Consider the following 13,411-nt stretch of genomic DNA (forward strand, 5'->3'; position numbering starts at 1 on the left):
ACAAACAGGCAGATCAGCGCCTCCTCCATGAAACGGCCGTATCCTCACGCTGCTGCATTATTCCAAACTATCAGGCTGTTTGTCCCCGGTATTAACCACACAAGGGGGGGCAGCTCGTCAGTTCACATCTGGCATTTTTTATACAAAATATAGAAAGAACATCTTGTATAACATATGCCGAATTTACAAGAAGGCCATAATGGTTAAGAATTTGTCATAGTGAGCATTTCACAAAGTTAATAAAGCCTCCTCTATCTCAACAGCGCACAAAATTGAGTGATTTTGTAAGGGAGTCTGGGGAATTTCCCTCTTCTCTTGAAGACGTTCTCTTGTAGTTGCTCTGGCTTGATGTTTGCTGTTTACTGTAGTGCATCGTGCATTGTATTGCTGCTAATGACTGTTAGACATAAGTTAGTCATCAGCTGCTGTACCACCAGAGAACAGAGCAGCTTATGTAGGTCATATCGAGGCATCAGTATTAAAGGTGCAATATGTAAGAATCTTGGTTGAAAACATTACCAAAAGTTTTGATGTCATGACATCCACGTATTGTGTTGCAAAGCGTGTTTAGCATGCTAACCAGCTACCCTGTGCTAGCATTGTAAACACTCACATCTTTGAGTCAAGCTACAAATCCAGACCAGTGCTGCACGGCTAATTGAGCTAGCTAACGGCAGCTACAGCTAGCAGCAGTTAGCGGTTACTCTGCTGATATGCTGCCTCCTTATTAGTTCTCAGTATGATTTCAACTGCTGGCCATCTCTTACATATTGCACCTTTAAATTACTTTCAGATTAGAGCATTCACGTCTGTTGTCATGTGAGCTTTAAATTTGGGGTTTTAAACATCAACTCTCTGACAAAAGCTGTTAAAATCCATATTATTATCTTCACTTTTTTAAATTTGTACGCGTTGTTTCTCTTTTATTTGAAATCCCAAATGTCGGAGCTTTCCATCGGTGCATGAACGCACCACCCTGAAATAAAACCAGCGCTTCCCACCACAGACTGATGGCATAACTTTGGCGACAACAAGTCTCTGAAGGTTGATTTTATGATGTAATGACGCTAAGATGAATCCAGAGACTGTGTTTCCTCATGAACAAATACAAAACGCTTCTACAGAAATGTAATAGTATCAGTTTTCATCCACTTAAAGCTTTTATTTTTGTCCCTCCTCACCATAAAATCCTGCTCTAATTCATCTTGACTGCGCTCACTTCTCCGCCCTGTATGTCATCCATCACCGTTAACTGCCCCCCAATTTTCAAAGAGGCATAAAAACCCGGGTTAAACTGTCCAAGTCCGGCCCCTCCTGTTCCTCATTTTCGATCACACACACGGCTCTGACATTTCATTATTACAGATGACCTGTCCTTTTTCGAGTCCAGGCCTTGTTTTTTTTAATCTGCGACAGGATTCCTTCCCTTCCTTCACACACGTATGTGATGTAGCTCATTTCACGCTCCGGCGGGTCGACGCAGAGCCCGACATGACGGATATACTCATCCGTTAAAAAAACCCACCGTTAAGTCCACCTGCAAACACTGAGCCCGTACAACTACGTCAACAGGCAAACATGAATCAGCCTCGTTAAGGATGACAGGCGGCCTGTCAGTATGAGGAACGAGCGTCAGGGGGAAAAGAGTCTGTTCAGCAGAGTTGGGGTAAATGACAACGTGGGAGTTAGATGAGCTGGTTGTCTTCCTCTGCCACGTTTATCGATGGCGTTCGGAGGGGTTGGGGGGGGAGGGATCTCGGGTCTGTCTGTGCGTTAGTCTCACCGCATCAGCCCGAATGAGTTGTCAGGGTCAATCAGCCTTGCAAATGGGAGAGGAAGGACACAAGACGAAGCGACTGGAAGAGCTAACCAGCTGGAAATGACAGAGAGTGGGAATTTGCCGTCTATTGGGTTAGAGAGTCCCACACTCGACGAGCGCAGGAAGTGCGAAGAGGCCGGGCCGGAGCGATCGCATCTTTCATCGGCTCTAACGTTGCAGTTGATTTTCCACTTCGGCAGACATTTTTTCAATCAGCATAATTGACTGTGTGGGGTTGTTTTTTTTTTTTATGGCAGCGCAAACGCAGGCGAGGGCGGTGGATTTGTGTTGATTCCATCACGCTGCCTCCGCCTCCCACATCACATTAAATTGAGGGATGAAAGGTGCATCAAGTCAGCCTGCGCCAGTTCAATATTTCCCCCTCCGTGTCGTGCCGTGAGAGGGAAAGTGTATTGTCAGGTCCTGTGCTGGTTTCTCCCATCCCCCCCTCTTCCTCTCCGTCTCTGAGTCAGTAAAGGAAGCAGGACGCCATGGTTACAACCAGCGTTGTCATGTCACTTTGCCCTGCAGGCATCTCTCTCTCTCTTCATTCTCCGGCTCCGTGGCGTTCCTCCTTGCCGGAGTGAAAAATGTGGCGTTTGTGCTCTTGTGTTTCACCCTGATCCACATGTAGGTTGGAAAAAGAAAAGTGGGGGTGACTGACGGTGTCGGTGACAGCGAAAGACAAAATGAAAAGGCAGAGGGGAGAATTTAAAAGATGGCTCCGAGACAAGTGGCCTTTTTTAAAAAAAAAAAAAAAAGCAAAGTGCAGCCACAACAAGAGCGAGACTGACATTCAAAAGCACACAGCTGTTTGTTCCATGTCACAGCGCAGGTATTCAGGGCGCTGCATGCTGCATAAATACACACAGAGAGATGTTTAATACAGCACGTGTCTGTTCATCATAATTTCTCATGCACAAGGAATAGAACAAAGCTGTGTTGCGTGATATTTACGCACTAATAACTCTCCTGGCTTCATAACATTTGTCATGTCATTGTTTTCTGGCCCACATCTTCACATCTTCACTCTCACCACTCTTATTGTCATCCTCATCATCACTTCAGTCACTCCAGGCAGCTGTCGGCCGGTGGAACAAGCGCTACACAGACTCGTTAGCGACTGTCCTGTGAAGATAGTGTAACAATTAGCGGATAACGGATCCAAATTACTTCCACAAAAGGAGGAGCCGGAGACAAGGAACGAGGCTAAACTGACGGCGTCGAACGAACGCTAATGTCGGGCGAAGAGGACTGCTCGGTGGCATGTTAGCGACCTGCCAGACACATGTTGAAAAAGACACAGAGAAGCTAACAGGTGCTAGCTTGTTTGTGCGATTAGCAAACAGGCTAGTGTGAGAGGCTTTGTTGACAGGCTTTGTTCCAATAGTCTACATCAGGTATATCAGACTAGCTGCTTGATAATTGAGGGATTACACAGGACTTGTCAGCCTTTCTACTTCCTCCTGTGCAGCTGTAATAATGACTCTGGCCACTAGAGGCCGCTGCCTAACAAGAAACTTATATATGGGTCGTAATTAGCTGCTTTAACAGTCAACATTTCAGAGCAAGCAAATAAGCCTCAAAGGACCCACACGACCAAAGTCTTGGTATCGTTAAAGGCATACTATTCAGGAGTGTTGTAGTGTTTTGTGTATGGATTTTGCACGACAGATAGTGAGAGCACCTATGGTTGAGTTGGCTATAGAAAAAGAAAAGCTAACAGGTGCTAGCTTGTTTGCATTTGTGCGACTAGTGTGAGAAGCTTTGTTTAGAGGCTTTGTGCCAAACAGTCTACATCAGGTAAATCAGACTAGCTGCCTGTTCTACACAGGACATGTCACCCTTTCTTCGCCTGACTTCCTCCCGTGCTGCTGTAATAATTAACATGGCCACTAGAGGTCACTACAGGACTGTTATAGTGTTTTTTGTATGGTTTTTGCACGACAGATAGAGAGAGCAACTATGGTCGTCTGTGCTATAGAGTTAATGAATAGAGAGAGCAGCATTAGCGAGAACAAAGCAGTGAATCAGAGATATAAATCTTGATTGTTTAACGGCCGTTAAGTTAAGTTAAGTTCCAATAAACATGCCCATACCTCCACACCAAACACAGACGCTCTACCTTTCTCTACGCTCATCTGCTGTCAAACTGTATAAAACACCACAGGGAGCAGAATCGCATCGTCCGTCTGTTATACGAGGAAACAATGCAGCCAATTTATTAAGGTATCTGCTCGTCCCCCCTGCGCTCGCGGCGGCCATTAATTAAGCCCTTCGACTGCAAAACAAGCAAGTATGACATCGATCACGGTTTGCGCCCTGTGAGAGAAGTCTCTTATTTAAAGTCGCTGCTGTGCCACCGCTCGCTCTCGCAAACTAGATACCAAATATTGAACGAGCACTGCAGCTCTGGCGGTAACACTCCTGTCGTCTTCGGGAAAGAGTGATTGCAAATGATTTGCCTCGCAGACACCGACAGAGACAAGAAAGCAGGAGTGTTACCGATTTTAAGCGAGGGACGGGCGGTTGGAATAAAGATAACTGTGATAACGAAGCAGCTGCAGGAAAACTGAGGGGGGGAAAAAGGAAGCAGCTGTGCATGAAGGCAGAAGAGAGGAAAGCCTTTATGAAGTCTGTAGTCAGCCTCCAGAAGTGCAAAGGTGGGAGAATGCCTCGGGAGAAGGTGTCATCTGGGAATTGAGTGTGCGTGTGGACTGCAGGCTCCGTTTCTCCGAATGCATCAGCACTATAAATCTGCACAAAAGTGTGTTGCGGTATGAAATGTGGAGCCGCTACTCTGCAGAGCTGCTCGGTTGTTCTTTGTTTTTTTATTGGTCTTTGAGATTCATGAGCAAACAAGACAACAGAAGCTCAGGGATGTATTGTTTCCCCTTTTCTCTGAGATCTCTACATGCAGATATCTCAGGGTTTGTAGCCTCTAAGTACACACGCTTTTGATGATCGAGCGAAGCGAGGCCTTCGTTACGCACCGAGGTACGTCGGAGATATTCGCTTCCAGGCGAGCCGCCGTGCTTTGATGAGAGACGTCATCAAGAGAGGAAACAGCTGATTAAAAATTCATCTCAGAGCCGCAACATCCGACATACACAGAAACAGAGTTAGAGAAAGTAGCCGAAAGTCATGTTCGAGTAAAAATAAATATATGTTAAAACTATTACTTTGTAAAAATGAAGGTCGAGAGTGAAAATAGTACCTGAGTAAAAGTCTTAAAGTAGTTTATATTTAATGAACGTGACATGTATATATATGCTTATATAAATACAATATAGAGGACTAATACTGCCAAAATGCACAATAAATAGATATATAGAGATAAATAGGGAACTTAATATCCTGTAAAATGCACAAAAACGTTGTTTTATTTCTGGTTTTATTTTTTTTTATAATTTTTTTTTTTTTTTTACATTTTTCACCCTCAAAAATTGCAAGATAATACATTAAAAAACTAATAAAAAAATAAATACATTCAGAAATAAAATCGAGAAACAAATGGGAAAGTCAATATATATATACATATATATATATACATATATATATATATATATATATATATATATATATGTATATATATATATATTTTAATCAAAATAATCATTTATCAATTTTGGCAGGTGTTACACATCATTTAACACAATATTTATTTTAGTTATTACTTTTGGTATATTTAATATATTTAATTATAGTACTCGGTTTTTTGGTTTGATATTCAGCATTTTTCTGATTATTGCAAAGTCACTAGAAACTGAAGTTATCAAACAAACATAGCGTTGAAAAAAGTTTAATATTTGCCTCCAAAATGTATTAAAGTGAAAGTATAAAGTAGCAGAAAATGGAAATACTCAGGTAAAATACAGCTACTTCCGATCTGTAAGGGAAGTACTTGAGTAAATGTACTTGCACAACAGTTTGGAGTTTATCCTGCGCTGAGAGTTTCACACCATCACCGCTCTGATTAAAATCTGATTGCTTATTTGCTCAATTAACTCCAACTGCCATAAAACAAGTGGACGTGTTTGTACTCAGCAGAAACATTTTCCTCTGAGGCTTCTCGTAATCAGCCCGAACATCTCATCATCCGTCTTCCTCCACCCATTGTGCTCTCCGTTACGTGGCTGCGGCACTGAAGGGAAGTGCAATACAGCATCTGAGAAGTGCAGCACAGGAGATTTATCTGAATGGCAACATACAGGAACGGGTGCTTTTGCGTGGCGGTATATTAACGGCTCGTCGTCACTCAGCGCCGTCTCCTTCTCCCTCTTTTACTCTGCGAAGTTCAATTGTAAAGTGTATCTAAAAGACACGTCTTCACTTGAAAAGGTCACCTGTCTGGATTGATTCTGTCTGCCTCAGCGGATAAGCAGAAAAAAAAACTTTGTGTTTCATCCAGCTGGGTTTTACAGCAAGCAGCCCGTATCTCTCGTAGCACCAGTTCAGGCCCGGCAGCAGTGACGTACAGTAGTTCTGCGTGTTCTGGAGGATAATTGCTAGGGGTGGGTATTGGCAAGAACCTCACGATACAATACGTATCACGATACTTTGGTCACGATACGATACGTATCACGATATCACGATATTGCGATATAAATAAAGATGAAAACACAAGTACCTGTATATGTACATCAGGTGATATTGATCAGAGGACAAATTGAGTCAAAACTATTTCATTCAAAACAGCCTCTCCATTTAATTAATTCCCATGAAATTTCCGGGCAGTAATATTCTCTTTGTCCAGCTCGTTGTTCTTGCTATCTCTCTTAACTTTGAAGCCAAAGTGCTTCCCAACGTCAACTTTAAATTGCAGAGGCGTTGTTAACTTGCCATCCATTTTGCAAAGACCTCAGCCACTCTCTCTACTACAGAAATCACCCGCCGCACAGCAGAGCTGCTCTTCGGCGATATATCAATATTTGGAGTTGAAAAATCGATATTGTATTGGGCGGCAAAGTATCACGATATATTGCCGTATCGATATTTTTGCCCACCCCTAATAATTACGCTGTTTGAAAGTCCAGAACGAGATAGTAACTCCTTCACCTGCAACCTAATCGCCAAAATAAATGTTGGCAGTGTATGTTTCTGCAAACCAGAGTTATATTGAAACATTTTCTTTAGCTTTTTCCATGTGGCGACACTGTGCTCACGATCTTAAGGCACCAGAACAACTTGGTAAGGGTTGGGAAAAGATCATGTTTTGTACCCGGTTCTGTCGCCACAGACATGGCTGGTAATTGTCCTGATGTTTCATTAAAAATATCTGGTTTGTCGCCAATAACAAGCCCCAAAAAATTCCCGGGTTAGGTTTAGGCGCCGCACCACTTGGTGCATTTATACATCCCCAAAAATGGTTGTAAATGTCTTGACGTCTAGTCAAAAATATATGTTTTTTGTTGAGACAAACACAGCTGGATATTGTCACTTCAGGACGTCTCCTGCTGTGTTTGTGAAGAAAAAAAAAAAATTTTTTTGACTAAAACTCGAGACATTTACAGCCATTTTTGGGGGGGGGGAGTATTTACCAGATATTACCAGCTGGATATTGTCCCGAGGTCTCCTCAAATATGTTTCTTGTCGCTGCAAACACGGCTGGAGATGTCCTGACTTCTCAGAAAGTCACGGCTGGAAGCTGCCAAGAGGTCTCGTCAAAAACATCTAGTTTTGTCGTCACGAGCACGACTTCTTATCATATTTTTTTTGTCCCCATCAACACAAGTGCCGTCTCAAACTGCAGCCGCTGGATTGTCAAGCCTCCTCTTCCACCATTTTTTCCCTTCTTTGCTAAGAAATGTGTGCATAGCTGAATAGGCGAAACTGTTTGAAGACAAACATTATATAATCTTCAAGGCTGCTACTCTTACGGTAATTGAATTATTATCTCTTCTCTTCTGTGACGGCTCACTTATCAGATCCGCCGCCGTCTTCACATTTCAAAGGGATTCAGATTTGCGAAGGCCCGGGCGAAATAACGACGTTTGCTTTTTCTCTCCACGTGTAAGACGGATATAAGCAGCAGCAGCAGCAGCAGCTAGCGTACATTAACTCTGGTCCTGAGTGTCTGGGTGTTTTCCATCAGTCAGCATGTTAGCGCCGTAAAGCCATCTGTGCAGGAACACTGTTATTTGACTGTGATGAAGTGTTTGAAGCTCAGACGCGGGGGCGGCGATTTCCAGTTTTCTTTTTTCCCAGCCACGTGAAACACAGTTACACCGACCTGTCTCGCTTCATTTCTCCTCAGGTGTACCAGTACATGCACGAAACCATCACGGTGAACGGCTGTCCGGAGTACCAGGCGAGGGCCACCGCCAAGGTAAGGACGGCTCACAGTTTATAACCAAATGTGGCGAAAATATAATTCCTTAAAGGCTTCTTCTTCCCCAGTGTGAACCCAGCTCCTCATCCCCGTGTCAACAGCCTTCAGCCTCTAAATGTCTTCCATTCCCAACGCAACCTTCTCCCTGAATTAACAGATTAGCAGCCACTGGATTTACACCTTTAATCTCGCTTTCCTCCCACGATTCGCACGTTTTGTTTGCTGTCTCTCTCCATCCCCGAGATGAAATGCTGCCGTGTGACACAACACGGCGATGAAGGCGTATTTGTTTTGCCATCGTCACAACTGACAGGACTGCACTGTATCAGATGGATTTCTTTTATTTTATTCTCTCTGTGTGCGCTCAAATCAAACCAAGAGGAACCGCTTTCTATATTCGCCTTTGCAGGCTCTGATGTTCAGTCCCGAGCCGCCGCGCATATCTGATTTTTTCAGATGACAGCTCATGGCTGTCTATTGATGTAGCGCATATAAGATGTCAATCACTGGAAAAGCTCTTCCCTTTCTTTGGTGTTTTCTCGCTTCTCCCACTCGACTGTTTAACATTTCACACGGCCGTTTTTTGTTTTTTTTGTTGGCAAAGGACAAAAAGCAGAGTAACAGAGGCACTTCCAGGTGCACGATAAATGGAATAAGCTAATTTGGATGTACAATAGAGACGAGCTCGGCCCTGTTACCAATGCAGGAGTCGTTATTAGCGCCTCACCTGCGAAGGACACAAGCTTTTGTGAGAGCAAACAAAGAGGACAGGCTCGTCTGATTTTATATGGAGGACGAGGATGATGAGATGCGGGGATGAGACGAGATGAAGCACGTCTCGGTCCTTTAGTGTTCGGTGTTCAGCCGGGTCCGCTCCCCTCTCCGGTAGCCACATCAGAAGGAGTGGGAGGAGGCCGTGAATAGGACCGGATGACAAAAACAGAGGGAGGTCTTTGTGTGTGAGGCTTGAGATGAGCAGATCTTTTCCTGTTTTGTTCGCGCCTCCATCCGACACTCTGCCTCGAGCACAATAGCGCGGAGCCTGGTGGTGAATTTGCAATCGAACACCTGGATCGAATTGAAAACGCATTTATTGACTTTCTCCTGAGAGTCAGATGAAAAAGATTGATGCCTCTCACATGTCGGTGGATCTAGGAGTCGGAAGGCTGTTATCTTAGATTAGCATAAAGATTGAAAGCACTGTGCCTGTGAATCTTACTCAATCGCATATATTGACATATTATATCTTATTTACTTAATCTATTCTCTGACAGAAATGTAAAAACAGTACATTTGTGTCATTATTTCTCTTTTTTAGCTGAAAAGTTCAGGTGCTTTAGCCAGGAAAGCTTACTGGAAGCAGGAGGAAACGGCTACCAGTCGCATAAAATAGGTTCCACATGTACCTCTTAAACCACAATCACAATCTGGCATCAGCTATAAATGTAAAATCAACAAGTTTGCAGATTTATTTTCTATTTTTTCTGTGAAAAGATTGTGTCATTGCGAGATATAGATATGGAGCTAGAGCTAAAAGGTGATTAGCCTAGCTTAAATAGCAACTTGAAGCAGAAGGAAATGGCTAATAAAGGCAAACTTTACATTCTAGTCAAATGTAAATACACCAACTTGGTTGTTCGACCCCAAATAGTTTTAGCATGTTGCATAATTCTGAAACCGCAAACTAGCTGCTTAAGCTAGGCTAATTACCTTCTTTAACTAGTCCTTCGATTGAGCCAGGCTAGCTGTCACCCCAGTTTCCAGTCTGTAAGCTAAGCTAAGCTAAGCTAAGCTAACCACCTGTTGGCTCTAGCATCAGACTTCACGCTCAGATGTTCTCATTTCACTCACATAAATGCAAATACTTAAACGATTCCTTCACAAATGATGCACAAAATTATTTTTTTTTTTTAAAGAAACTCTCAATTACTGTATTTGGAATATCTCCTGTCACATATACAGTGTGAAGCATTGTCTCATCTAAAGAAATAACATCTTTATTAATGTACTAGAGTGCAGGAATTTACCTCTCCGGAGAAACTGGGACAGTTAAGCTGCATATCCGTCTCTTTTTTTAAGCCCAAAGCAGAAAAGACATGATTTAAGCAGCTTTAAAACTGCCTCCCAATGTTTTTCTTCTTCGCTCCTAACTTTGAGGAGCCACTGCTGCTAAATCTGTATTAAAAAAATTGCACGTCCACCGGACAATTAAGCACACAGCTAATGGGCTGAGCTGACTTAGCCGTGGGGACACTCTCAACTTGGAGCTCAGGATTTTCCAGGAGATAACGACCGGGCCGGACCGCGGTAGCACTTGCACTCCATCAGTATCACGCATCTGAAAGGGAAAAAAAGATGGATGCTGTCGTTATGGTATCGACTTATATAAGCTGCCGTCGCAATAATGATGAAATGTTTGGAATACGCCGGCGCCTCTCGAGCACTTCAGCTTTTGCAAGACGGCGAATCTCCAGACAGTGCCGGATTTGAGTTTCACCTGAGCCATTCGATTCTCGTTGATTGCTTCATTAATTAAATCAATTTCGGCCGCTAATTCCTGGCTCGAGGCCCCTTATTACTGATCCTAATGGAGACGGAGTCTATCAGGGCTGCTCGGGCTCCGGAGAACATAATGAGAGCCGATGATCAGCTGATATATTAAGTCGTACTTACACTAAAGAGTGCATTGTGGTTACCAAAATCCTCTTGCATGCTTTTCATTTAGGATGCCTCCTGTGTGTGTGTGTGTGTGTGTGTGTGTGTGTGAGGCGCCGGCCATCTGCCAGATTGTTTTTCGTTTCGCAGAAAAAGCCAGATAAAGTTGTGAAGGTCGATGTGCTGCGAGGGGGCCGGAAGGCGACGGCGTGCATGCTGACGAGCTGCCTTTCTAGCTTCACAATGGCGTCAAGGAGGGGAGGAGGAAAAAGGGAGAAGGACAGAGGGAGGAAGAGGGAGGAAGAGTGGTCACTACGATAACTAGGCAGCGGGAGAGGCGAGAGGAGCAAGAGAAGCCGTTCGAGGAGGGATGGATGTCGGTACGAAGACGCGTATGAATATGGAAGAGAGAGCAGAGATGCCGATGCCGCCAGAGGGGAGCATCAAAGACCTCAAAGTGCCAAGATACTCGTCTGCTGCTGCTGCTGGGGAATTTGGATACACATCTGCAAAAAGCTTCTGACAGAACCGCCCCTCCCCTGCTCTTTTTTTGTCCCGATCTACCTCACATATCGCGTATGATGCCCGACTTGACAGCGAAGGCACCTGTGGCAATGCATCTGTGGATCACCGGGCACGGTTCCCTCTGTTCGTCTGCCATTAGCTTTTCCCAGGCCGCGGTTAACAAGCTCCTGGGTGCTTTGTTCCGAACGTACAAGGAGCGAGGAGGCTTGGCTCGGGGTTCAAAGAAACCCCCACAAGCCAGCGAGCAACATCAACCAGCTGGTGGAGATACAGACGCTGAAACTTGTCTGGCTGCTCCTTCCAGCGTGAACTTGGATGTGTTAATCCGAGCGCTTAGAAAAAAGAAGCCAGAGAACTTTCTCACGTGGAGTCCAAATCCCCGGCTCGGGCTAAATCCTCCAAAAAGGCTTTGTTATAGCCGTCCACCTTCACGATCATTTTGTAAATTGGATTCCTCCTCTTGGATTCATTTCGGGTTTAATGGGTGCGACGGGAAGTGAGTGCAGACTGCGAGACTTTTACAATGTCAAACTTGCTCTTTTTTTGTTCAAACAAGACATTTTTGTCCCAGGATTGCTGGCATGTTAATGAAAACTCTACACGTTTGCACAGAGATTAGATGTACTGACTGCAGTAATCACATTATTAAACGAAGAAAAAGACACAGGGAGCAATCAAATCACCAGAGTAGATGTTGTTATTCTGCATTTCTGTAAAACCACGAGTATCCGTCCAAAGCACCTGAGCTAGCTGTTCCAGTCTGGACCGCTAGCTGCACAGCTAACAGAGCTAACTAGTGAATTGTAACTACAGTTAGTATGAATGTCACAGGTGGCCAGATCTGACTTGATGCAAAGATTAAAGATCATGTCTTGGCTTATAACACGACCGAAAAATGTCCAAACATCTCGTTCATTATATCTATTATATTTCACACTTAGAATTATGAAACCTTGTCTTGAACAGTGGTCTCTTGCTTGGCAGCTGTGGCATCTAACTGTCACACCACCACCAACCCTTTCAGCTCCTAACAGCTCATATACACAACTGCTCAAAAGTCTGATATTTAAGGGGATATCCACATCCACAGGTGTGCAGAGGACCATCATCATCTCTCACTGCGGTCCAATGACACTTGTGTGTTGGCTAATTCAAGTTTGTTGGGTTAAAAAGGCTAATTGATCGTTGAAAATGTGTTTGTGCTTCCCCTTTAATTCACTCATGAACCCATCGAAACACCAGAGCCCCCAGTCGGGTCAAGACTCACCGCTGCCACCCTTCACAGATCACTTAAGCTGCCTAAAAGAATGCCTCTTAAAGGAGACATTTTCTGCTTTTTTGTTGTATATGAAAACACGATGCGACACATATTGTATAAATGTTGTTATGATACGTATGACACCTTCAAGTTTGATGACATCAGTGGTTTTTCAACATCATTCTGACTACATGGTCGGATTTTCTTTTCCAATCTTATCGAGAGGATAAAAGCGTTGAAGTCCCGTCTTGACCTTTGGGAGTAAACACTTTCAAAGCTCTCCGACCACGTCTAACGGTCCTCTTGATAAATCCATGTTTCTATATTTTACTTATTTTTACCAGTTTATCTGTTTTCCACTGCTGACTCGGTGCAACTCGTGTTTTTTTTGACAGTGCAGCCAAGAAGACTCAGTTCAGGGGACAGAGTTTCTCCTCCTTGCTCCCTTTTTGCTGAAAAACATACATTTCCCATGTAATTCAACCAGCGGTGCACAACACATTCTGTGTGGGCAATGTCTCAGTATGTGATGTTTTCCTTCAAGGTTTTCTTCAGTGTTGTTTTTCATCCTCGTCCTTCAGGCCACAGTCGCAGCCTTCGCAGCCAGCGAAGGCCACTCCCACCCGCGGGTGGTGGAGCTCCCTAAGACGGAGGAAGGGCTGGGCTTCAACGTGATGGGCGGCAAGGAGCAGAACTCGCCCATTTACATCTCCCGCATCATCCCAGGAGGCGTGGCCGAGAGGCACGGCGGCCTGAAGCGAGGGGATCAGCTGCTGTCCGTCAATGGCGTGGTAGGTCGGAAAAAAAACCTAGACGCACAGAG

At 44.2% G+C, this 13,411-nt stretch overlaps 1 protein-coding gene across 3 annotated transcripts in view; it reads left to right on the forward strand.

The window, feature by feature from the left end:
- lin7a (lin-7 homolog A (C. elegans)) overlaps nucleotides 1-13,411 on the forward strand; it is a 41,905-nt gene that overhangs the window by 21,350 nt on the left and 7,144 nt on the right. For all 3 annotated transcript variants that reach the window (XR_003986710.1, XM_030440103.1, XM_030440102.1), the window contains exons 3-4: nucleotides 8,076-8,147; nucleotides 13,170-13,379. Coding sequence is in view for 2 of the 3 variants with exons in the window: in XM_030440103.1 (XP_030295963.1) it covers nucleotides 8,076-8,147; nucleotides 13,170-13,379 (282 nt within the window). In the remaining variant the exon portion in view is untranslated. The remainder of the gene's footprint in view (nucleotides 1-8,075; nucleotides 8,148-13,169; nucleotides 13,380-13,411) is intronic.

Source organism: Sparus aurata, chromosome 14, assembly GCF_900880675.1.
Source record: "Sparus aurata chromosome 14, fSpaAur1.1, whole genome shotgun sequence".
NCBI lineage: Eukaryota > Metazoa > Chordata > Actinopteri > Spariformes > Sparidae > Sparus > Sparus aurata.